This window comes from Scomber scombrus, chromosome 3 (assembly GCF_963691925.1).
Source record: "Scomber scombrus chromosome 3, fScoSco1.1, whole genome shotgun sequence".
NCBI classification, from domain to species: domain Eukaryota; kingdom Metazoa; phylum Chordata; class Actinopteri; order Scombriformes; family Scombridae; genus Scomber; species Scomber scombrus.
The window spans coordinates 29,296,956-29,322,685 of record NC_084972.1 but is presented as its reverse complement, the minus strand read 5'-3'; the positions used below and the strand labels follow the sequence as shown (position 1 = coordinate 29,322,685).

The window sequence follows — 25,730 nt, the reverse complement described above, 5'->3', positions numbered from 1 at the left end:
GATTATTTGTCTGAGTAGTTGGAAATTATGAATTTTGACATTTTTGTTCATGAACCCTTTTATTTATGAATTATGATCATCTAAGTCTAAGTGTTTTTATTTCTCTTTAGGCATGAAAAAGACATATCTGAACTTCTGTTTTTAATTCATTAAACTATATTACATTATAATAATATAAATGAACTGATTTACAATCAAAAAATTTGACTGCAGATGTAGTGGTAGTGTATGGGATGATGCACTAGTGTGCAATGTGGTGGCTGAAGTACAACTATGCCATCAAAATCAATGCATATATAAGAAAACAGCATTTAAATAGCTTAAATAGTCTACTGTAGTGACCACTATGCATGAAAGGGTTAAAAGTTAATTAAATGTATTTAAACTTTAGACTTAGACAAAATCCACAGTCCTAGTTTCCAGTTTATCTGAAGCTAATATGAAGTTTCAGATGCTGTAAATGAGTCAGATCAAGATATCATCTAAGGTTTCAGACTTGTTTGTATAATTTCTGCACATATTTTGAATAGCTGCTCACTGTAGTGACCACTACGAATGAAAGGATTAAAGATGAATTAAATGTGAATGTTAAATGATTTGATTTGTCAAAATAGTTGCTGATTGATTAATCTAGTTCTACCTTGCTTGATTTTATATTTAAGTCTAAAAAAGTCTGCAGCAACACGTGTAGTATAGAACAAGTTAATAGTAAGACCAACACATTTCAACCCTAATGAAGGCTGCAAGCTTAAATGCATTGTTTTAATAATAAATATGATCTATACTATAAGTGTTGCTGGAGTTTTGACTTTTTTAGACTTTTTTTCCCATCTCTGTGCATCTTGGAAGTAGGTAAAGTCGTGCCAGGAACCCCCCACTCTGATTTCTATTTTCATTGTGGCATTTATTATGTTGCCGTTATTTTATCGTAGGTTTGAATAAAAAGACAAAGACATTAACGTGAAATCCTTGAATGACAGCCAAAACTATAAAAACAGGTAATAATGGACTTTCCTGTAAGCCGTGGTTACCTGATAAAAATAGTTTTGTGTTAACTCGTCACTTTTCGTAACGCATGGGCGGATTATTTTCTTTGTAGGATTTTTGTAAACCAGAGTTAATAGTCTTCTTCTAGTCTACTTTTGGTGTCATAGTGTCTCCTGTAGCTCCTAATTATAGCGGCAGCTTGTTTCCCCCGACGACCGTCACTTCCTGTTTGTCCAATGGGAACTGAGTGGACACACACATACACACGCACACACACACACACAATGTGAAGGGTTCCTGAGGGTCTGTAGATCCACTCAGAGAGGAGGTGAAGCTGAGGAGGTTTAGACTTTGTCTGAGAAGGCAGAGGAGAAAAAGGATAAGAGAAGAAGGTAAAAAACAAGAGGTGAAGAGAGAGAAACAAGCTTGGAGTAACGCTGGAGAAACTGAATGAGGAGGTGAAGAGAAGGAGAGCAAGCAAAGAAAAGTCAAGATTAGAAACAAAGAAAGGAGAAAGAGGGGGGGAAAAGCGATGTGACTGGGAAGGAGGTGATTTGAAAGGTGGACGGAGGAATTAAGCAAGAAAAGAAGGGAAATAATAAGTGATTGCAGATGTGAGGAGGAGAAAATAGAAGACAGCTGATGTGACTTTTGGGATTAAAACAAAGTGACCTGGAGGAAGAGGAGAAGAAAGAAAAAAAGAAAGAAAAAGAAGAGGAGGAGGACGAGGAGCAGTAGATGTGACTGTTTGCAGAGCGTTAACTAACACTTGAACTGTGTGTGAGGAGCAGATCTGATCCTGATGATGGGCTGCTGTCTGTTTGTTTACTATCGGGTGAGTCTCTGCGAGCGTGTGCTGGAAGAAGATCCTCTAATCAAAGGTTCACTATGTTTCATGTGTGTCTGAAAACCAGAGTCAGGTCCTCGTGATGATTGAAACAAGTTGTGGTTGTTGTAATTAATTATTCCTCCTGTTAAAAGATGAATGTGCTTTTAATATAAGTGATGAATGACAAAATCCACAGTCCTAGTTTCCAGTTTATCTGATGCTAATATGAACTTTCAGCTGCTCAAATGAATCAAATCAAGATGTCATCCAATGTTACAGACTGTCTACAATTTTATTTAATTTCTGCACGCCGTCTATTTGGTTACACTTCATTTACTGTGGATGACTTTACACGGATTTTCCTTGTAGATACCAAACACCTTAAAGTATGTACTGTATCATGCAGTAATGTTATTGTGATCCAAATCAGTCTGATGGAGTCTAATGATCACAGACTCTATCTACAGGTACTCATGTCAGAGTGCAAATGGGATTATTATCCAACACAATAGAAACCATTTCCAGATATTCACTGTCATTGATACAGCAACAAAATCCATAAAACTGTTATAAAAGCACCACAATAAATGTTAACTGAAGCTGTAAAAGATTCACATGATTAAAGTTTGAATGAGTGTCATTCAAGCTGCACTTTAGTACCAAATTATCATTTATTCACACAGTGTTACACTGTTAAATTAAAGAAAATATATTCATTTTGATAATATACCGATATGCATGACAGCGAACTGATTTCTTTTTCTACTTTTACTATTTGTTCAGATATTGTGTGTATAAACATATGTGCATAAAAACATATAGGTTGGGTTTTTTTTTTACAATGCATGGAGGGTTTTTGCAGTATTTCCATCATGCAGAGAAAGTGTGTTGTGGCATGATCGTTTTTTATTTTATTTTTTATTTAATGACATGCACTACTTTGCTAATGACACTAAAATTACATTTAAAATATAAGTAGGTTTCAAAAATGATCAGTAATGACAGGGTGGTATATTCAGTGCATGTCAGGAGCCCTGCAGGCCCAGTATCCTCTGTGAGTCAGGTGGTTTGAGGTTTAGCGGTGTACTACATACCACTGACGTTCATTATAAACTGAGGCTTTCTTGTGGGGGGTCCACATGGGAAATGGTGCGTATTCCTAAATGCATTGGTGTTAAACAGGATTTCCACACACACAGTGATGAATAGTGGCTCAGAGCTAATTTGTGCTCCAGAGGCAGGTTTATGTGGCCACGCAGGGTCAGACTAAAGCCCCCCTGTGACCCTTCAGAGGAGAAGAGGAAGAAAAATAGGATGCATGGTCATTTTTATTATCTGTGGTAGCAGCAGGGTTTTACAGCCAGGATGGTAGTTTCTGTCTGTCTGTCATAACTTTTGGTCCAGGCTGAAATACTCTAACAAAAGTTGGAGGGATGTGCATGAACCTTAAACATTAATGATCCCCAGAGGATGAATCCTGCTGACTCTGATGACTTCTTCTCCAACGTGAAGCCACATTCATAGTTTTAGGTGAAATGTCTCAACAAGTATTGGATGAATTGCCATAAAATTGCTACATACATTCATGTTCCTCTCAGAACGATTAATTATATTAACTTTTATTATATAATTTTTCATCTAGCAACATCATCAGGTACAAAATGAATGTGTCCAATACTTTATTTATTTATTTACTTATTATTTTTATATACTTATTTTTAATTACAATAAAATGAAATAGGATAACAAATGCATAAAATAAAATAAATAAATAAAATAAATAATGAGTGAATGAATGAATGAATACTTTGATTTATGACTAAATATCTGCAGGACTATTAACATTCCCTTCAGACTCAGCTGCACTTTGTCTTTCGTGCTAATTAGCAGACGTTATATTGTGATCTTGGTAAATATTAAATAAAGAATTAGCATTTTAAATATTAGCATGTTAGCATATTGATGTGATAATTAAGTGTAAAGCATCTCTGTGTGTTTATTCAGCCTCACAGAGATATTAGTGTGATAAAACAGAAACATGTTATAAGTTATTCCCTCTAATATTTAACTTGTAGACTAGTTTAAAGGTAGCTGTGAATGTTAGAGGAAGTTGACCTTATACGGGCAGGAGGAACAGACTCCTCCTCCTCCTCTGGTTTCTATAGAGAGTGAGTTAAAGGTAAAGTCTGCCAGGTTATATAACGTCCGGCCGACAACAAAGTCTGAACACAATACTGAACAAACAGCAGACATCCTGCTATTGTTTCTCTGTGTTACACTGCTCCCAACATCCTCCTTCTCTCCTCTCCTCCTCCTCCTCTCCTCCTTTCTTCTCTCCTCTCTGCCTCCTCCTCTCCTCTTTTCTACTCCTCCTCTCCTTCTTTCTTGTCTCTCCTCCTCCTCCTCTTCTCTCCTCCTCCACTCATCACCTCTCTTTTACTCCACTGTCTCCTCATCTTTCCTCTCCTCTCCTCTCACCTCACCTCTCTTCCTCACTTCTTTACTCCTCATCCTCTCCTCTCCTCTCCTCCACTCATTACCTCCTCCTCCTCTTCCTCATCTCCTCTCCTCTCCTCCTCTCCTGCTTATCCTTATCCTATCTTCTCCCTCTCCTCCTCCTCTCCTCTCTTCACTTCTTCCTCTTGTCTCTACTTCCTCTCCTCTCCTCTCCTTTCCTCTCCCTCTCCTCCTCCTCCTCTCCTCTCTTCTCCTCTCCTCTCCTCTCCTCTCCTTTCCTATCCTCTCCTCTCCCTCTCCTCCTCCTCTCCTCTCCTCCTTATCTTCTTTTCTCCTCTCCTCCTCTCCTCTCCTCTCCTCGCCTCTCCTCTCCTCTCCTCTCCTCTCCTCTCCTCTCCTCTCCTCTCCTCTCCTCTCCTCTCCTCTCCTCCTCCACCTCCTCCTCCTCCTCCTCCTCCTCCACCTCCTCCTCCTCCTCCTCCTCCTCCTCATCTCACACATACAGCTGTTTGTCCTCGGTGACCTGGCGGGTCAGATATGTGATTTCTTCCTGTTTTTGTTGTCATGGCAGCGGACAGGAACTGTTTTTCCTCCTTCTCACACAGCTGCACCTGCACAGCTTCCTATCCCATAAAATCGTGGTCGCCATAGTTACAACGGAGGTTACCTGGCCTAAACAGTATCAGTGATGAACGTGTGACTATTAACTTAAGGAAAAGCAACAGATCGTATTGACAGTATAACCTTTGATACTAATTGCAGCATCCGAGCAACGATTAGCATCACTTCAGAAACAGGAGCAACACAAATACTAACGGAAACATTAACTCAAATCTTTTCTCCTGACCTTCTGTACGAGAATTTAAATTGTTCCCAAGTGACAAAAGTCGATATGTAGGAACCTTAAAGTGCTAAATGTTGGCTCCAGTTGACTCCCATTCAACAAGTCATTAAGGTCTTAATTGCTGTTTCCTGATGTTGATCAATTCAACCACAGAGGATTTTTTAAAATTGTTTTCATTGTAAATTTTAAAGGCCAGAATAAATTAAGATAATGAAGATTTCTCAGGAATAAAAGCAAAGATTAGAAGGACTTTTTTTTTTTTAAAGGAGTATTTTTTCTGCTCTCCTTTCTTGTTCATCACCCTCAGATTTCTCTTGTGACCCCTTTTTGGGAGGTAACCACTGTCCGAAAGATACACAGTCAAAAAGACTCAAGATATTATTCAGACTTATAATATTTAACATTAGTTAACTATTTATATTTTATAGCCTTTCTATTTGTACTCCACTACATTTATCTAATGTCAGCAGTTAATGGTCAAAACATGAGAGAAGTTAATTAGACAAAAATCTTCTGTCCCTGGTTCAAGCCTGACTTCTTCTGACTTTATTTTGTTTTTATGTTTATTAGTAACACTAGCTGTTCTTTTCTATATGTTTGTACAGTATTTATATAGCGCTTTTTCTAGTCTAACCAACCACTCAAAGTGATTTACAACACATGCCGACATTCACACACTCTGACGGCTGCCATGCAAGGAGTCAATCTGCTCATCAGGAGCATCAGTGCTTTACAATGTTTCTAATACAATTTTGAACCACTGACCTTCTGATTAGTGGACAGTGGACAGTGGGAGCGTGTGAGTGTGTGTGTGTGTGTGTGTGTGTGTGTGTGTGTGTGTGTGTGTGTGTGTGTGTGTGTGTGTGTGTGTGTGTGTGTGTGTGTGTGTGTGTGTGTGTGTGTGTGTGTGTGTGTGTGTGTGTGTGTGTGTGTGTTATATAATGATAAAAATTAAACTGGTACTATTCTACTGGTGCTACTGAATAAAGGCATAAAATACCTCTAATTATAATAAAACAAAGGAAATGAATGTGTTACTTCCCAAATGTCAACTTTTAAACTCTGACAAACAACTCTTCTACATTGTGATGAAACAACAATTTTTAAACATTATGTTTCTTTCTTTTTTTCTGTCCTTTTCTTTCTCTTTCTCGACCCTCCTTTCCTTCTTCACTTAATCTAGAAGTTTGAAAATCTGCAAATCTGGAGATGTTTTATTACTAATACTTGTTTACTTTCTGTTATCTGTACGGCACATTTTGGGCAAAACAATTCCAGCAAGCAGCACCAACTAACTGGACAGAAAAGAGCGTTTTTACTTATTATTTTTATTTTATTAATTTTCATTCTCCTTTTTCACTTATTTATTTATTTCATTTATTTGTCTGATTGGCATTGTACTCGGGTATGTACAGGGGAGTTGGGAGGGGGAGAGTACCCTCTCATATATAAATAATTATTTTGGTGAAATGTCATAATTGAAGTTGTATGAAAAGCCAATAAAAAGAAAAAGAAAAATCCAAAGAGCGTTGCAAACTGATAAAATAATGAGCTAAAAGCTACATAGAGCTGCAGGTCTGGTGTTCATGATACAACTGATACAGTCACATTACATATGATTCAATGTGAAATAAAAAAAAACAAATTTAATGGAGCTATAAATGGCTATAAATGTTGTCTTTCTAACATGAAGTCTGTTGTGTTTTATGTGTTGCAGAAGAAGAGGAAGCAGGCCAGCAGAGATGCAGACTCCCTCAGTCTCTGCAGTCTGGACATCAACGTAAGTTCAGCTCCTCTTAACTAAACGTCTCTGCTGTGGCATCAGTGTGAGTTTACACAAGTTTAAACTCTGCTGTGGTCTCAAAAACATGGTGAAATATCTCTGACAAGCTTTAGTGTACATTTACTTTGACGAGGCTTAAGTACTTCCTGATGCTGTGGTGACAGTACGTTCACACCTTTTCATATGATATATAAATGACAAGTGATGTTCAGGAAGTGATGCTGTCCGTTGTATTGTCACAGAATTTCATGCAGGAAGTTTTTACACAAAGCTTAAAAGAGTAACTTAACACTAAACCCATGTTTGAGTTCTTAACATGTGTAAATGTTCAATCATTTTATAGAGAATAAGATAAGAAACCTTTATTCTCTATCACAAAATAACTGAAATGTTCCGTTGACATGGCTCCACACATTAAAAAACACATTAAATAACACACATACAGTTAAAACTACAACTGGAAAGACGGATATTAAACAGGACAGAGTGCAGCACCTGTTTTAGTTTTTTAGGGTAAAGATCGCAGTGGGAATAAGATATTTTTATGTAGATGTTGTTCTGGACTAGCAGGACTTTGTAGCGTCTATCTGATGATCTGCAGTAACTGGAAGGACTGGTGGAGGATTCGAGAGGAGTCCTGCTTAATCAGAGTGGCTTTCCTGATCACTAAACTGGGAGTACAGTTCAGATTGGGGAGTGTTGGGTGATCCAATTATTTTGCTGCCCTGATTTTGTCTTATATTTGCCGGCGATGGCGTTGCACCAGGATGAAATGTTAGGTGGAATAGGGGATTATGGATTCATTTGGTGTCCTTCAAACCAGGGTTAAAATGACCCTGCTGGCATTAAAAGTCCTGAACTTTTGCTCAGCAGGTGGAGGCACTGCTGTGCTTTCTTACACACAGAGTCAGTGTGCAGGGGAAAGGGAGAAGGGAGGTGTTTATCTGCAACCCAGTGTATATTTCATTGTATTTGTTCCACCAGCTGGACTTCAGTACTGAGAGGACAGCAAAGGACTTTTAATTTGTATTTTAAGAAATTATATATGCAAAATTATGCAGGAGTTAGATAGCATAGAAAAGCAATTGACAACAACAACAACAGCAACAGGAGAGAAGAAACAAACAACAAAAATAAGACAAAAAACCAAACCATAAAATTATTAAAAAAGATAACACTAGCTCATCAGATATAGTTAAATAGACTGACGGAGCAAAGAACTTCACTTTTTTTGCTCCTGTATGACTTAATTCTTGAAATATCACAACTTATTCCTCATAAAATACAATTTTTACTGTATGCTTGCAATACTTGGACTTCTTTCTCATAATTTTACAACATTATTCTTGTAATATTATCACTTTTTTTGTCTAGAAATTACAACTTTATTCATAAAACGGTCCCAGAAAAATGATTAAATGCAACAGTGCAAATGTCTCTCTCATCCTTAAAAATGTATTTTACACTGAGAAGAAGAAGACGGTGAAGAAGAAGCTTTATTTGGGACACATCCACAGGTTCATATATTTCAATAAAATAAATGAAATATAAGACAATAAAAGGAGAAGACAGGACAGATTCAGGGTTAAACAGGTACAATCATGTGTTCCAATGCTTCTGAAACCAAGAGGAGTAATGAATTCCCTTTGAAATGTAGGACAAAGCATGTGTTCTTGACTAAATGTACTTATCTGTCTGCAGCTCTGACTGTAGATTATTGTACACTCGGACCCTCGGGGCCCGCAGCCCTTGGCCCTCATGTTGTGCCCCTCCTGTATGTGTCTGTATTTTTAGACGGGCAGCCCGTTCCTTCCCGGGCGTTTCCCCCCTCTCTGTGCTCCATCTAACACAGGATGTCCACCCTGTTCACTGCACTATGTCAAACAGACCCAAACACTCCATCAGTCTTATGTTCTTACAAACTAGCGTTGGCAGATAGTGAACCTGGAATAATTTACCCTCTATTGTTTCTCTGCTGTTACTCCCTTTTTACTTCAGTGACTCACAGAGACTCGTATTGTGCTCTTACTGAAACCCCCAGGACCTGGGGACTATTTCAATGGATTTACAGATCAGAGGTCACGATAGGCGTTCATATTTTTTATCAGCATATTCACTTCTGGAGGAACTCTGTCTTTGTCTGGAAATGACTAAAATCAAAGCTCAAGGATTTATATTATGAGTTTGTAGTCTCCTTAGCAATGTCAGAAGATGTTGGCTGTAAAGGAATATGAAACGTGGCATAGAGCTGCAATTATTGAGTCAGTTAATTGATTAGTCATTTGATGGAAGATTAATTTAAAAAGCAACTATTTTGATAATTAAATAATTGCTTTGCAGGATTTCAAATGTGAGAATTTGAAGGTTTTCTATGTCATACGTGATAGTAAACTGAATATATTTTGATTTTGGACTGTCGATCGAACAAAACAGGATATTTCTAGACGTCTTTTTAGGCTTTAAGAAATTATATCAGGCATTTTTCTTTGTTTTTTGACATTTGAAATAATCAGCAGATTATTCGTAATTGAAAGTAACCGTTAGTTGCAGCCCTAATGTGGCATTAATTATAGAGGGGGAGAGTTTATAAGAGGTTGTTGATGTCTAGAGCAAACAGGAACTTCTATTTAAAACAAAATAAATATTCTTTCATTTTAATGTATTATTGGAAAGTTTATTTTAAACATATTTTGATTGTTATGCTTACCTGCAGACGGATTATCTTTTGTGCATGTTCATGTGACCTGCTGTGACTTACTCAGAGTTACAGTTCCAATTAATTAGTGTACTAATTGAGAATTAGGATCAAAATCTACAAGAACCTATGAATCTACAATGACATAATGTATCAGCTGCTTTCTAGGAAATTAAAGTAAACTGTGAAATGAGTTACCAAATCAAACATTACTCCAACACATAACAGTATCATGAAAAAACAGGAACATGAATAAGATAAAGCTCTGAAACATAACAAAGAGACTCAATAACACAACAAACAACCTGTAAAGTGTCAAAATGCTGTAATTATATAGTAATTTTAGACTTTTTCACTTGTTAATTACTGTATAATCTAATGAGCCCAACAGGGTCATATGTTAGATTAACAGTTTACATTAAATAATCACACTCCTTTAAATTAAATCACTTATTTATAACAGTATCATAAACTGAACTAAACTGAGCCGGTTACTGCTGACATTTAGTTCAACGGTGTTTACTTCGTGTTTGTTGTGTCTTATTGTCAGTGATTTATTTGTTTATTTATTATACATCATCACTCTTATGTCAACACTGTTTTGCTGCTGCAGCTTTCTCCGTCTGCCCCTCCAATCTGCTCTTTATGCTGCGTTTTGCTTTTGTTGTTTTAACTGAGATTTTTATCTTCATGTCTGTTTATTCGGGGGAATTACCGTAACTCTCTCACCAGAATCATCATCGTTGCCTTAAATAGCAGAGCCATGCCCACCAAATTGACGGAAATGTCCGACCGAATAGCCGATGTGTCACTGTACAGATGAAATGAGACAGGGCTGTTTGAGTCATTAGAGCCATATCAGCCTGTACTTGGATCAATAGGCGACTCTTGTTCTCTCTCTCTGGGTCTCCACGGCACGACGGCCCCTCTTACAGACAATGGAGCTGACTCAGAGGAGGCAGCTATTGTCAGCTGAATATAAGCAGTGTCTCATGTTATGTCGGAGGTCAGCGTTGATGCTCTGACTCTGATATCAGTCACTGCATCCAAAGGAAACAACAGCTCTGTGTCTGCTGCGGTACCCAAAATGCACTAAGACACTTTATTTTTGTCATTTCCCCGGAGACTTAACCTCACCTTAAACTTTACCAGAAGTCTTAGTGGACGAGTTCATCATTTTTCAAGCCTGTCATAAAACAATAGTGCATCGGTGCCCAAATGAACATTGAAATAGGTTTTTCTTGCTGTAATCATTCTTCTGGTCATACTGGCTTTCATGAATCATTATCTTTCAAAGTTGCAGTCTTTTTTAGTGCCAGATCCCCTCTTTTCTCTCTTTTTGTTTTGCTCCTTCCACTGCAGCTGAACAGGAAAACACTGTCCGACAACAGGGAATATTGTACTAAAAATACTTTAAATTTGGAAGATATCCACTTTATTTGACTAGCTCAGAGGGATGAAGCTTCATATTAGCTCACTTGTTGCTCAATAAAAGAACTGTGGATCTTTTCTCCCCCATTCACTTACACTGTCAGTACATTTGGAAGAGATCCTCTAATTATCAGTAAGAGTAGGAGGGATGTTCTGGGCATCTGTGTATTGGTTCATAACTTACTTAATGAACTGTGAACCTTGATGATTTTGTCTTATGAGAACCTGCTTTTTTTGGAAAGTGAGTTGCCACGTTGTGAATATGCTGTGTTTCCATCCAAATGTAGTGAACATTTTAACTGATTTCTCACAAAAATCTACAAAAGAAAATTGGATTAAAGCATGTTTCTATTCACTTCTACTATGCGAGTAGTAGATGTTGGGTTGTTATGATAAACATTTAATTGGGCTAATTTTCCAATTAGGGGCCATTGAAGTACTAGTTTAGTGTAGTTTAGTTTATTTCGGTCATTAAACTCAAATACACACGTATAAATAAAGTAAATCATCATATGTCCTTGTTTTCTTCATCTCCCTTTGAAATAGTGACAAACCAAAAATAATAAAGAAAATAACAACAAATAAAAAATAAATGAAGAAAGAAAGAAAGAAAGAAAGAAAGAAAGAAAGAAAGAAAGAAAGAAAGACAGAAAGAAAGAAAGAAAGAAAGAAAGAAAGAAAGAAAGCAGTTTCTGACCAAAAAGGTATAGCATGCTAACAACAGTTGCTTATAACACTATAACACTATAACACACATTTAAAAAACAACAACAGAAAGTGTATAAAACCAGATGGAAATATGGCATTCATGTTATAATTCATGTTATAATTCATGTTATACTGTATTTTGAGGAACGTTACAATCTCCTCATCAGTCCTTACAAACAGTATCTGATGTTTTCGCTCGCTGCTGCTTGTCATCGCTTCAGTGGATATTTAAGTCACATGATCGATGATTTGGTCATCATGATGTAATCACTAACTTTACCACCTCAGCTAAGTGGAAAAAAACTTTTTCTGCAATATAATAAAAAGTGGATTAAATCACACCTATAGTGTTAACAGATGTATATCCACAAAACATGAGTAATACAAGTACACACAAACACACACACAGTAATTGACTTAATCTGCTAGAAAACCAGGACAGAGGATCAACTGCCTGCAGGCTATCTTCTCTCTCTCTATCTCTCTTTTGTAATTACAGTTCAGATTGACATTGACCTATGTTGGATTGAGCAGTAAAGTCCCAGCACCGCCAGTAGCTCCAGTATTAACTCCAATGCAAGTCAGGATCATTATGGTGTTTATGTTAACATGATAAAATAAACAGTGTGGAGCTATACATAGGGGAAATCAGGCTTTAAATACACAGATAATATGTGTTAGTAGGGTCAGTTCAATGTTCAGGTTCGGTCTTTTTATGGGATTTGACCTCATTGATGAAAGAAAAAAACATGACATAGATAAGTATGGTACACTTTATTTGTTATGATAGGCATAGAACAAAATGATGGGATAAAAAAACCCAAGATAACAATTTAAAAACTAGATAATAAAAAGGTGTTGCACCACCAAGTTAGATAGTCGAAAACAATACAGAGACGTGTGAGCATAATAGAGAGCAATTATAGGTAGGGTAGAGGAAAAGGGTGAAAGGAAGGAAGGAAGGAAGGAAATGAAGTAGTGTGAGTGGGTGAGTGAGGCAATGAGTGAGTGAGTCAGACAGAGAGAGAGAGAGAGAGAGAGAAAGAGAGAGAGAGAGAGAGAGAGAAAGAGAGAGAGAGAGAGAGAGAGAGAGAGAGAGAGAGAGAGAGAGAGAGAGAGAGAGAGAGAGAGAGAGAGAGAGAGAGAGAGCGTTAACAAGCTGTGAGTTTTCAAACAGAGTCAGAAGTGGACGATTGAACCACTGAGAGCGAGGAAGCTTTAACAGGGATTTAACAAAGAAGAGGACAGAAAACTTGAATCTCTTTCTGGATCACTGTCGGTATCGAGCCTGATCCAGATCCAGAAGTTTTCAGGACGCTATCTGAGCCGGGTTGTCAGGAAACTTTACTGGTAAAAAAACTTGATCTGAATTCTCAACCAGTACTGATCTTTTGTTTAATCTGACAGGACGCTCTACTCTACCAGAGCCGGGTTGTCTTAAACTAAACTCTGCTGGTATCGAGCTCCTTCTTTCCAGAACCAGACTTTAAACTCTACTGGTACCAGTGTTTGACTTTATTGCTGATCTATCAGGACCAAATCTGTAAGCTTTGCTGTCACTCTAAATGTACTGGACTCTCTCTGGACTGTCTACCGTCACAAAACCAGTACCAGACTCTTTCTAGACTCTGAATTCCTTGTAGATTTTCTACCAGTATCGTCAGTACTCAACTCGAGTTTAGTTCTTTACATCAGACTATTTCCAGACTCCTTACTGGTGCAACCCTCCTGTGGACGCTCTGCTGATACCTCACACCCTCTGAATGCTCCACCAGCCCAAAACTCTTTCTGGACACTCTACCAGTTTTGAAGAATTTCTGCGTGCTCTCTTGGTACTGGGAAAGATCCAGATCCTGCGGCAGGGTTTGGGGTGAGCATTATGGTGGTGGGGCAGAGCCCCCTATGCCTTCTGGTACAGAGGTTTAAGTCTGGATGCTCTGTGGAGTTCAGCAAGGGGATCAACAGCATGGGGAAGCAGGTGGAGGTAAGATGGAGGGAAAGGCCTCTCTGGAGCTTAAATCAGATTAAATGTAATTATTTTAGGCCGGGTGTGAAGTGGTTGGTGCCTCAGCTCTCCTTAGTAAATGTAAATCTTAATTTTCTACTATAATAATGATGAATGATTGAGTACTTATGTTGTATTTACCAAACTGAAATCTCTAGTAGTTATATTGCTGTATTTTTCACTTTGTAATCTGACTCTGATTCAATCTAATCTGACTCAACCTATTTTAATCTGATATAATCTGATCTAAACTAATAATAACTAATAATAATCTGATCTGTTCTAATCTAACATAACCTGATTCAATCTAATCTCTTCTAATCTAAACTACTTGAATCCAGTTGAACTCCAGTCTAATCTTAAATGATCTGGTCTGATTTTATCTGATTTTATCTGAATTGATTTGATCTCATCCAGTTTAGTCTATTATGATTTTATATGATCTCAATGTGTAGTCTTATCTGATTTGATCTGAAGTATTTTATTTGAATTTAGAAACGTCTTTCTCTTAATGTTTTCTTTCATTCGTCATCATTCCTGTATCATCCACAGTCAGTTTAGGATTATAACAATATTTTTCCACATCAAGAACACATCAGAATATATGTAGTTTGTTGTTGTGTGTCTTTGGTATTTAATGGTGTGTGATTGTTTTTTAATACCTGGTGCTGTTAAAAGTTACATGTTTAATGGTTTCTATTAATGGTCACCAATTAGTAAAGTGTTGTGACCTCAGACCCTGTACCTCTTAATGATTGGTTGCTTTGGTGATACAGTGTTGACGGTCATTCTCTGTTTAGGGCCTCAAAACAGACAGTGCTTCATGCTAACACTGCATTACGTCCTCAGGGTTTGTTTTCTCCAACTGTTATAAGAACAGTGACAGAGTATATAAGAAAAACATCACGTTTTGTTTCTCATGATGTTAAGCCATTTTTAGATTCTCTGTGTTTTCCCTCCAGCTTTGACTGTCTTCTCAGCTCTGCTCTTTCCTCACTCAATCCATCAGTCCTACACTGTCCTCCATTAGTCAGGCGTCTAATGCCTCTTATCAAGTCTGGTTGCATTTCTCTGACTGGCCTGTTGTACTTATTGACGGCTGTTTCTCTGGTTGGAAAAACAACTGAGCCAATGGGATTGTTGTAGGTTAGGAATGGCAGAAGAACAGCCAGTAAAATAGGGAAAGAAAAATGATAAAGAAAATGGCGAGAAGTACGGATGAGATGGAGGCAGCTATACAGGTTGTTGTAAGTTGACTTAGTCTTAAATAACAACTCTTAAATCACCATCATCTCTTCAATCAACACGCCAAAAGTCACTGATTGGTTGGATCGTTTAAAGCAAAATAACCCCATTTCTGACTGAATAATGAAGTGAAATTAAATGTAAATACAATCTGCTGATCAGGGTTTCACTACAGGAAATGTGAGAGTTGGCCTGCAGGTTGTTGCAGGACTTATTCTGGGGCAGTCCTAGCCTCAGTCTCCTATAAACCTTTCTGTAATTAGATAACCAGTCTGTTGTTGACCAACTGCACTGAATTGATTTATGTCAGATTGAATCAACTGAAGCGCCATCACACACAGAAACCCATTACAACATGTCCAATGGAAACTTCTCAAGTGTAAAGCAAATAAACTGATTACTTATCATCCTCGCTGAACCCCCAAAAATCTTTTAAAAAACAATTACTGTACTCGTGATGTAAGTGATGGGGGACAAAATCCTCAGTCCTCCTTATGTGCAAAAATGTATTGTAAAGTTTATCTGAAGCTAATATGAAGACTCAGTCGTCCAAATGGGTCAAATCAAGAAGATATCTTTCAACTTTACAGTGTTTTTAGTTCCAAAGTCCCTCTTTTTGTCACTATACTTCCACCACAGCTCAACAGGGAAACACAAAAAGGGATTATGATGTTAAAAAGACTGTAAATGTGTCAGATATCCACTTAATATGACTAACTCAGACTGCTGAAGCCTCATATAAGCATCAGATAAACTTTTAAATGACTGTGTGGACACACTGTGGACCCATCACTTATACTGAAAGCACATTTAAAGATATTTAAATAGTCAGTATGAACAGGAGGAATGATTACAGTGAAGAAAAACCTCTTCCACTGTTCATATGGACACCTGACTGTTGTTTTAAGACTGACTTGAAAATTCTGAGCCTATCCTTTAAGTTGTTGGTCTCTTTTTTACTGACAGTCAAATCTGCTGTCAAATGTTAGGCCTTAACTGTTGAGCAATTGAGGGCGAAAAAACAAAAAAACGTTTGTCAGAGGTCGATTTATTTTTGGTCGACTGGTTCCTGACTTTGAGCTCTGATGGAAACACAGATTGATGGCTCCTGTGTTCCAGTAGGTCAGCTGACTGCGGGCTGCAGGGCAGAGCTGAAGATACACACAAACACACATATTGATTTATTGTAAGTCTATAACCAGGGCAAACAGCCTGGTGGCGTTTTCACAAACAGAAACAGAGCCCGACAATAGGCCTGATATCTGTGTGTGGGAGTCTGGCAGAGAGGGAGAGACTTTGAGTCACACTATTGTTCAACTTGCAATATATCAACAAAACAAAATCAGCTTTCCCGCAAATTACAGGAACAGTCTGCACACACACAGCTTCTTATAAACAGTTTTCAGACTCAGTGGACAAATCCTTGCAGAAAATATTAAGCCAATGAATCAGTCACTACAGATGAATAGTTTTAACGTCATAACTTTATTGTATGTAATTAATTTATCAAGCAAAACCTCCAAATGTGGTCTGATAGCAGCTTCTTGGTGATGATTTGCAGCTTTTACCTGTTTTATTATCATTGTAAACTGAATTATCTACCTTACCTTAACAGTGTTGAGCAGAGATTGTATCTACTTAGGAAGTTAAGCAATTTTGGAGTCAGTTGGCATTAAGATTTTGGTGAGAAATTTTGTTGAGCTATTTTTACTGGCAATGTCAATCTGTTGGTCAGTCGGTTGGTTGGTCACTTTGGTCCGGATTGAAATATCTTGACGATTATTGGATGGGTTATTATTGGATTGGGCATTCATGGTCCCCAGATGATAAATCTTAATGTCTTAGGTAATACCGTGATCTTTCTTTTATCTCGTGGCACCATGAGGTTCGAGTTTCAATATGACCAGTACTTTAGGATGACTCAATACCTGCAAAACTGAAACTGCAAGACTGTCCTCCAAACCAAAGACGTGTTTACACTGAGAATAGTTCCTTATTTTGACCAACTGACCTTTGTTTTTCAGAAATAATAAGTCATTTGAACATTTCTCCAATGATAGCCATTTCCCATTATTTGCTGACATTGTATTAATTGATAAATACCTACTGTCAAAGTATAGAATAGAAGTAATTTTACTATGAGTAGTTGGCCTTGTTTTTCCCTGAATAGCAGAGACTTTTAAGCTCTGCCAGTGATTGCAGGCTGCATGTTGTCGCCAAACCCAGAAGTGTATCATGTCTGCCTTCTGTGATGTTCTATCATGTTTGCATCAGTATTAATCTGACCTGCAGGTCTGTGTTCAAGTCAGTTTAGCAGGTTGTGGACCCAATTTGCTGTGTGAAGTTACACATGGATGACAGAGGCTTGTTCTCTCCTGCAGGAGCCCAGCACCAAGCGGAGTAAACCTGTATCCAGGGTTACGTCTCTGGCCAACCTGCTGCCGCCTGTCAAGACTGCACCGCTGAAGAGGATCGGTCAGACGCTGCAGGTGAGCCAGAAACACCTCCACTTGTGTTATGTATTAAGTCAATGCTGAAGATACTAAATAATAAGTAATAATAAATAATAATTGTTGCTGTGACAGTAGAAAAGAATATAATCTGAAAAACATCAATATCATTTCAGTTCTGTTTTTAACTGATTTAACTTTCTCTCTCCTCTCTGCAGCGCACCATCAGTTTTCGTAATGAGGGTCGGACTGAGAGAGCCGCTCCTCCTCCCCCTTCATCCTCTACGATGAAGAATCGGGTTATCTCAGCGACCGTCTCCAACCCTTCCTCCTCCATGACTGCAACACGGGTTTCCACAGCAACAGCCCCAGCCGCCAAGCGCCGTGACAGCAAGCTTTGGAGCGAGACGTTTGACGTCCGGCTGGGAGCGACGCAAACTCTGAGCCCGAAAGAGATAAAACGACAAGAGGTGAGATAATTTCTAACTATGACAGTGCCAATGAGTGGGAGCTTCAGTTCAAGTCCACCAAGATTAAAACACCTCTTCTCCATAACAACATGTCGTGTTCACCAAACATGGACGTGTGAATACTCTCAATAAGATATTCACAAGAGAAATATTATTGACCATGAATAAAAAACATCCAACACTGCAACCAACTTTACAAAATACACTTAAAATATTTAATCCTAATCCATCAGTGAGTGAACTGGTTGAACTTTTATCTGGGATCGCCCCAACTCTAACTGCCTCTAAGAGCAAAGTTAAAACTGTGTTATCCTCTACTGCCTTTTAATGTTGTGTCTATCACTTAATTTTGTTTATTGATATATTTATCTATGACCATGACCCTAAAAGCCATCGCTTACGTAACCATAACAGATAGATGAAGCCAGCAATGTTACAAATTCAATGTCTGACGGGTTCAAAGTATTATTTTAAAGATCGTCTTTTTTTTAAACTCTCTCTCCCTGCAGGCTATATTTGAGTTGGCCCAGGGTGAGCAAGACTTGGTAGAGGACCTCAAGTTGGCCAAGAAGGTAAACAAAAATCTTACAGTACAGTAACAAATTACAAATACTTTGTAACTTCCCACCTCTGAGTGCAGGTATTTTCTAAATGTACGTGTGTGTGTGTGTGTATTGCAGGCCTACCATGACCCAATGCTGAAGCTGTCAATCATGACTGAACAGGAACTGAACCAGATCTTCGGTACTCTGGACTCCCTGATACCGCTGCATGAAGGTAGGGAGGGAGCACTGGGTGGAAAACACTATGACATCACTGGGTGGAGTGTTGTCAGGGGTGTAACACGCTTTACACGCCACTGCCTCCAGAACTGAGTGTTGGTTCCAGAGCTGCATTAAGAGCTGAAGAGGCTTAAGTTCCTCTACTTGCAACTAGATAGTGACTGTGTTAAAGTGAATGTGGAAACCCACCCAAATCTCTGCATGTATTAAGTCACCACATTGCATTTAGACAACATTTATTATTTGAGAACTTTGGTTTCTCTTGTGTCATGACAAATATACATTTTTATATACATTTCACAAAGTTTTAAAAACATTTTTGGAGAAGATCTTTTTGGAACTTCAGGTATCATATAGGCTGTAGTGTTGAAAAATTCACTCACCGGCACTATCAGTGGCAGGTTGAGTTCAGACATTGACGTCAGGCTCATGTAGTGCAGCTCATGTAGTGCAGCTCTCTCAGTATCTCTGAAATCCACTGAAAAACTTAAAAGTTGCCATTGTGTCTCTGCAATGTTACCACACTGCTTGAGGTCTTGATCACTTACTTCATAACTTCCTGTCTCTCGTCAGACCTCCTGAGTCGCCTCCGTGACGCCAGAAAACCTGACGGGTCCACAGAACATGTGGGACAAATCCTGACTGACTGGGTGAGTGAGTGTTTTTCTAGACATGACATAATGACTATTTAATTGCAGTCTACATATTTCAGCCATTAAAGACTCAGCAGTAACCAGGTCTCTGTCTCTGTGTCTGTGTCTATGCAGCTGCCCTGTCTCTCCTCCTACACTCCGTACTGCAGTAACCAGGTGAAGGCTAAAGCCCTGTTGGATCAGAAGAAGCAGGATCTGCGGGTCCAGGACTTCTTGCAGCGCTGCCTCCAGTCGCCCTTTAGCAGGAAGTTGGACTTGTGGAACTTCCTAGACATCCCCCGCAGCCGGGTGGTGAAATACCCATTGCTGCTGAGGGAGATCCTGAAGCACACGCCCAACGACCACCCGGATCGACAGCACCTGGACGAGGCGGTGAGGAAAACCAACATACTGTGTACATCTTCAGATCTAGTTTAACCCACTGCCAGTCTTTTTTTTAAGAATGTTTGCTGCTTAAAACCAATCAGAATTGTCAAGCACATGCCTGAACTGTGCTGACATGACCCTGAACATTAAGAGACAACTATAAAAGTTTGGAGTAACACTGATGACTAGTTTGGAACCCCAAAATGTCAGGAATAACTTTGAAACTGAGTTTCAAAGTTTGAATGAGTTTCAACAGAATCCCTGCTTGCCTGCTTGCAGGAGCAAGTAAGAAGTAAATCCATGTATCAAGTTTAACTTTGATATGTGAATTCATACCTTTGACTGTCTGGAAGTAAAAAACCCATTCAGTTTCTTATTGATAACTGTAGGTGACTGAGAGTTGGAGCTACTCTCCTGACTGAATCATCAATAATAAAGTTGTACAGCAATGTTGATAACAGATTGTGTGTGTCTGCTCCACAGATGCTGATGGTTCAGAGTGTGGTGGCAGACATCAACAGACGGACGGGAGAGTCTGAGTGTCAGTACTACAAAGACCGTCTGTTGTACGCGGAGGACGGACTGAAGGACGGACTCATTGATCAGTCCCGGACCCTTTGCTGTCACGGAGAACTGAAAAACAACAGAGGACTCGTCAGTAGATTTCTACATATTTCTTTTACATTGATTATTTTGAAATATGTATAACATATTGAATGGGGAGTCATCCTGAATCCTCATGTCCATTCTCTGTCTCTCTTTCTCTCTTTCCAGAAGCTCCACGTGTTTCTGTTCCAGGACGTTCTCGTCATCACCAGGTCCCTCACGCTTTACGACCAGCAAATCAACTACCAGCTCTGCCGCCAGCCAATCCCCATCCGGCAGCTGGACCTGGAGGACCTATCAGACGGAGAGATAAGAGTGGGCGGGTCCATCAGAGGGGCCTTCAGCAACAACGAGCGGAGTCAGTATACTGTTTTAAAAACTTTTTTGAGTTGTAAATAGCACCTAGTTTTTCTGTTGTACATTGTGCTTTGAGACAAATATTATCCTTCAACCCAAAAATCGTATCCATACTGACTTCTTTGAGTATATTTTAGTGTGTACTATGGCCTTACAGATTTTTTTGTAAATGAGATATGAAGAAATGTTTCAGTTTGTTTAGAAACAGTCTCTCTGTTACATACTTTAGTTTGTCAACCAGAGAGTACAGATATCTAATGTCCCACTCAGTACATATACAGTATATCTTGTCCACAATTCTTTCATTAAATCTCTCAGAAATGTTTATTTTTTCTGTGTGCTTTTGAAAAAACTAATATCAGTTATATATTGTAATGGAGTTAAAAAACTGGATATAAATATGGAAGTTGGTCTTGGGCTATTGCATAGAAAGATCTCAGTGTTCCCACCTGAGATCTGATATTTTACCACTTATGTCAAAACTGGATGGTATGTTAACCTAGAACAAGAAAAGCTGATTTGTTTAATATGCAGTCTGAATGATGTAGAAAATGAGCCCTGTTTGGTTTTCTACCGCCCTAACCCCCTAACCCAGTTAGTAGAAAGTGTGCAATACTTTGTTTAGTGAGGAAAACATATATATTTATTTTTTTAAGTATAACAAAGACTGGGTTGGCTGTTACTTGGAAAACCCTGGGAGAAGAAAAAAAAACCTTTAGCAAGATGCACTCTTGGGATCTTTTGGGGTTTTTTTCTCTTCTTTTTCCTCATGCTTTTGTATAAACTCGTATAACCCGAAGATGCATGTTTTGTAAAATAGCAGCATCTTGTAATCCCTTGTGAGATGGGTCAGATGTTTGACTCAAAAATAAAAATAAACAAAACTATTACCCATTCTGGATGAAAATGAAGCACAGATCCAGTTTAACAGAATTTAACATCAGAATTTGAGATTACAAAATACAATTTTACAGATCATACAGATGTTCTGACTATAATAACCATTATATCTCCCACTGTCTCTCTTGTCTGTCTTCTCCTCACAGCAAAGAACTTCTTTCGGGTTTCGTCCCGCAGCGGAGGTCAACTGCAGAGCCACTGCTTCCAGGCCAGCGACGCCTTCAACAAACAGCAGTGGATCAACTGCATCAGACAAGCCAAGGAAGCAGCAGCACTGACAGGAGATCAGCCACCACAGACAGGACAGTGTCTGGAGACAGGGCTGGGTGGACAGATAGGGCCGCTTACTGAAACAGGTCTGAGTGTGCCGAGCGAATCAGAGTTTGAAAATGAAAAAACAATGTGGGCGGAGATGAAGACAGGGCTGGGTTTCGAAGGTGAGGTAGGTCTGAGTGGGGGAAAAAATTTGGCTAAAGAGGCAGGGGTGGGTTTGATTCTTGAGACAGCGACTGGTCAGGAGGTGGAGACAAGTTTGGGTGTGGATGGTGGGACGGTGCTGGAATCAGATGGAGAAACAGGGATGAACGGTGATTCGAGGCTGGAAATGAGTGAGACAGAGGCGGGTGTAAAGACGGAGGCAGGACAGGGTGCAGGTGATGAGACGGGGGCAGACTTGAGGATGAAGATGGATGGAGGAGGAGAAGGAGATGAAGAGACTCTTAGTGGAGGTGCTAATGATGTTCCCACCTCCATCCTTCCCTTCTCTCCTTCTCCCTGTCAAGAGGATGAGGAGGGGGAGAAGGTGGTGATGGAGGAGGAGCAGAGTGGCACTCAGGAGCAGGATGAGGTTGTCATGGACACCAGCGAGGTTGACTCATCACCACAGGGCGAGGAGCTGACCCTCAGATGCTGATGCTAGGACGACACACTGAAGGACTGGCGACGCAGCCAATCAAAACTTCTGATTTCACGATGATGTCACTGAACAAAGCCAAAGAACATCGACACTCAAACAAACTCGTCAAGACTCGTTAACCAACGTGTTCTGGAACTCTGCAGCTGCTGTAGCCTGACCACTTGTAACCACGGTAACCACGGTAACCACAGTAACCACTTGATTCTAGAATGCCACAGCAACAGAACGGAACACTGGCCCCCATGTGACTCTACTAACTAAGATCCAAGATGGTGCCCCATTCGCTCCAATGAAAGCTACAAAAATATAGAAAATTAGAGCAACTTCCCACAGACTCCACGCACACCAGTTTATTTACTTGTATACTAATACGGCTCCTCAAGGCTGTAATTTTTATCTGACCTAATTACACAAATTCAGATTTTAAACGAAGACTGAAGTGAGACTGTTTGCATTGCTCCAGAGGAAAAAAACTACTGGAGCACATTGATTGATTTGCAGCCTTTAATACAACCAATAGGTGTGTTTGTGACGCTCATGCATATGGAAAAAAATGTTTTGGTTTAGTGGGTGTCAAGTAACAGCTCCAACTGCAACTGTAGCCAAAAACTGCCTCACAGCCCAATACTGTTCCTGGGGACTTGACCTTTTATCATGTAACTACAGTATGAGTGCCACTGTCGTCCGTGTCAGTGGCATCATGTTACTCTTCTAATCATAGTGCACCAGATTAGAGCGTGATAGTTTTTTCCTTGTTTGTTTGATCCCTGTTTAATTAATACTAAATTTGTTTCTTTATTGCCAACATTAGCTCTCTTGTATTTTGCACTGGATAAGTCGTTGTACAATCTCTGGTTGGCTGCCAATAGTCTTGGCCACCTTGTACAAAGGTGGACCAGTATTTTTACAACTGTTACATAACAAAGTTATGTCATCATGGTTGTAAATATCACAGGTATCAACATTTTTAAAATCACGTTTGCAAATGTCGTTAGATAAAGGGAATGCATTCAACACATTAAAAAAAAAAAAAAAATTAATTCAACTTAAGATAATGTCTGAAAACACTGGAGAAAACAGCTGTGCTGGCTCTGCTCTGATGGAATAACAGCAGACTAAGTTAGAGAGTAGCTGGTGAAAAAAAGGCAACATTTAGCAATTAAGAGCCAGATATAAAGAGTGCGGTCTAGACTTGCTCTATGTAAAAAGTGCCTTGAGATAACTTCTGCTGTGATTTGGCGCTACATAAATAAAACTGAATTGAAATGAATTCAATATGTTTCTCAGGAGCTGGTGGAGACCAAAGCAGAGCTAAAAGGAGACTGAATATTGGACTTAGATTTATCAGGTTGAAGCAAACATAACTCGCATAGGATGCTCTGTGTCTGCTGAATGTAGAAGTTTATCATACGTCTGCTAACTGGTTTATAAAGTGGGAAGGTGGTTGCTGTGTATCTTTCAGTTTGACGATTCTCTATCTGGTGGCAAAAAGTTATTCAATGCAGGGTTTACAGTAGTTGGCGGTTATGTGGGAGTATTGCTGAGAACAAATAACTGAAAATGTTGGCAGTGAACGTTTGGCAGACATGTACAATAAGAACATTTTTCAATTAAAAACTAGCTATCGGCATGGTTTGACGTTTCCCCCAAAAACATAAGCATTTCAAATAGTTCTATATGAACAAAATTCTTACAGTATTGTGATTTTAGCAAATTCGTCCCCCTAAAGTGTCCTCAATACATTAAAGGACCGGTGAGTAGGATTTAGTCACATCTACTGTTGAGGTTGCTGATTGCAACTAACTGAATCCCTTTCCCTCTCCCCTTGCAACCATGTAGGAGAACCAACAGTGGCCGCAAAAATGGCAAAAGGCCCTGTCTTGATTTGTTTGTCCATTCTGGGCTACTGTAGAAAGATGATGGTGCTACATAATGGGCTCCAAGAGGACCCACTCCCTATGTAGATATAAAAGGGTTATTGTAAGATAACGAAAACACAGCAATTCTTATTTTCAGTTGATTATACACTAATAAAGACATACCTTTGAATATTATATTCAGTTTCTGCCAGTAGATCCTCCTAAATCTCACACACTGGTCCTTTTAAATGCATTTTGAGCAGATTTTAAGTTCTGATAATCTATTTGCTTTATTATCCTGTAAAACTGAAACATGCTTGTAGCGGCAGCAGGTATTACTAAAAAGCTGCTGCAAAATGAAATGTTCAGTGTTTTGTCATGGCAACCAAAGAAATCCTGAGGGAGGAGTGTATGTACTGTATGTATGTAAATAATGTATATTAAGTGTGTCTGTATATGAATGTAGGAATAAAGCCAAGCATGTCTGTTTGTTATATATAACACATGAAACATGATTTACAATCTCAAGACAATCTTTTGGATATTAGTCAGCATAGTTGTGATACTGAAAATGATGGTGGTGATGATGATGATGATGGTGGTGGTGATGATGATGGTGATGATGATGACAAAAGATAAAGACTATCATTTTTACAAATTTTAAAAAGTGGATTATTTGCACATCTTAGAGACAACTTAAATGAAAATGTACCAGACAAAACTCACGCACACTTTCAGTTGCACTTAATTCTATTCAATAAAAAGTTATATTGTGGATTGTCACAAGACCAAAGCATCAATAAATTGTCATAAAAGAAACCAATGGATGAATGGTTATTGGTGGTTGAAAAGGAAATGCCGTCATTCCATTTCTTGTCAAAAAGTCACCAGGTTTTATTGTTGGTTTTCCAACACATTAAACCTGGTGAATGAAGTTTGTTTTAAAAATGAGCTACATATGAAAATTGGTTTTGTTTTTATTTAGTGTAGTGGGTAGATCGTCTGCACTATCACAGTTCCTGTGAGTTTTGACAGTGTTACTAAATGCTAGAAAATAAATATCTTCCCTAAAAAATAGTGGATATACATTTAATTTGAACACAATTACTTTTCAGCTATTATTTGTTTTAATACATTTGTATCATATTTAAGGGTACAATATAACTAAAAGCTGATTTTTCTTGAGGTTTTTCTGTGAATTTCTAAAGTAAGAGCACGGGTACAATTCATTTCTGAGCTAAAGGGGAATTTAAGATACAAGGACAAGAGGGAAAAAGAGAGGGAGAGAGAGAGAGGGAGAGAGAGATGCTCCATCATCATTGTCCAAAATAGGGAGAAATATAAACTGGACACATTTATTTACAACTTTCCAGTATTTTTACGCCAA

At 38.8% G+C, this 25,730-nt stretch overlaps 1 protein-coding gene across 1 annotated transcript; it reads left to right on the top strand.

Annotated features, from left to right (window-relative positions):
- The first annotated feature begins 1,359 nt into the window (after positions 1–1,359).
- Positions 1,360–25,113, top strand: arhgef3 (Rho guanine nucleotide exchange factor (GEF) 3). Its single transcript, XM_062415061.1, has 11 exons — positions 1,360–1,822; positions 6,835–6,897; positions 17,366–17,473; positions 17,653–17,904; positions 18,414–18,476; positions 18,585–18,681; positions 19,260–19,336; positions 19,454–19,711; positions 20,189–20,359; positions 20,480–20,669; positions 21,715–25,113. The coding sequence occupies exons 1-11, from the start codon at positions 1,790–1,792 to the stop codon at positions 22,479–22,481; spliced, it is 2,079 nt and encodes a 692-aa protein (XP_062271045.1). The 5' UTR covers positions 1,360–1,789; the 3' UTR covers positions 22,482–25,113.
- Positions 25,114–25,730: the final 617 nt, after the last annotated feature.

Excerpts from the sequence above, each read along its gene's own strand:
- arhgef3 (XM_062415061.1), top strand. The coding sequence starts at position 1,790 with ATGATGGGCTGCTGTCTGTTTGTTTACTATCGG. Across the intron at positions 1,823-6,834 it reads GTCTGTTTGTTTACTATCGG|AAGAAGAGGAAGCAGGCCAG; the intron begins GTGAGTCTCTGC and ends TATGTGTTGCAG. Across the intron at positions 19,712-20,188 it reads GACAGCACCTGGACGAGGCG|ATGCTGATGGTTCAGAGTGT; the intron begins GTGAGGAAAACC and ends TCTGCTCCACAG.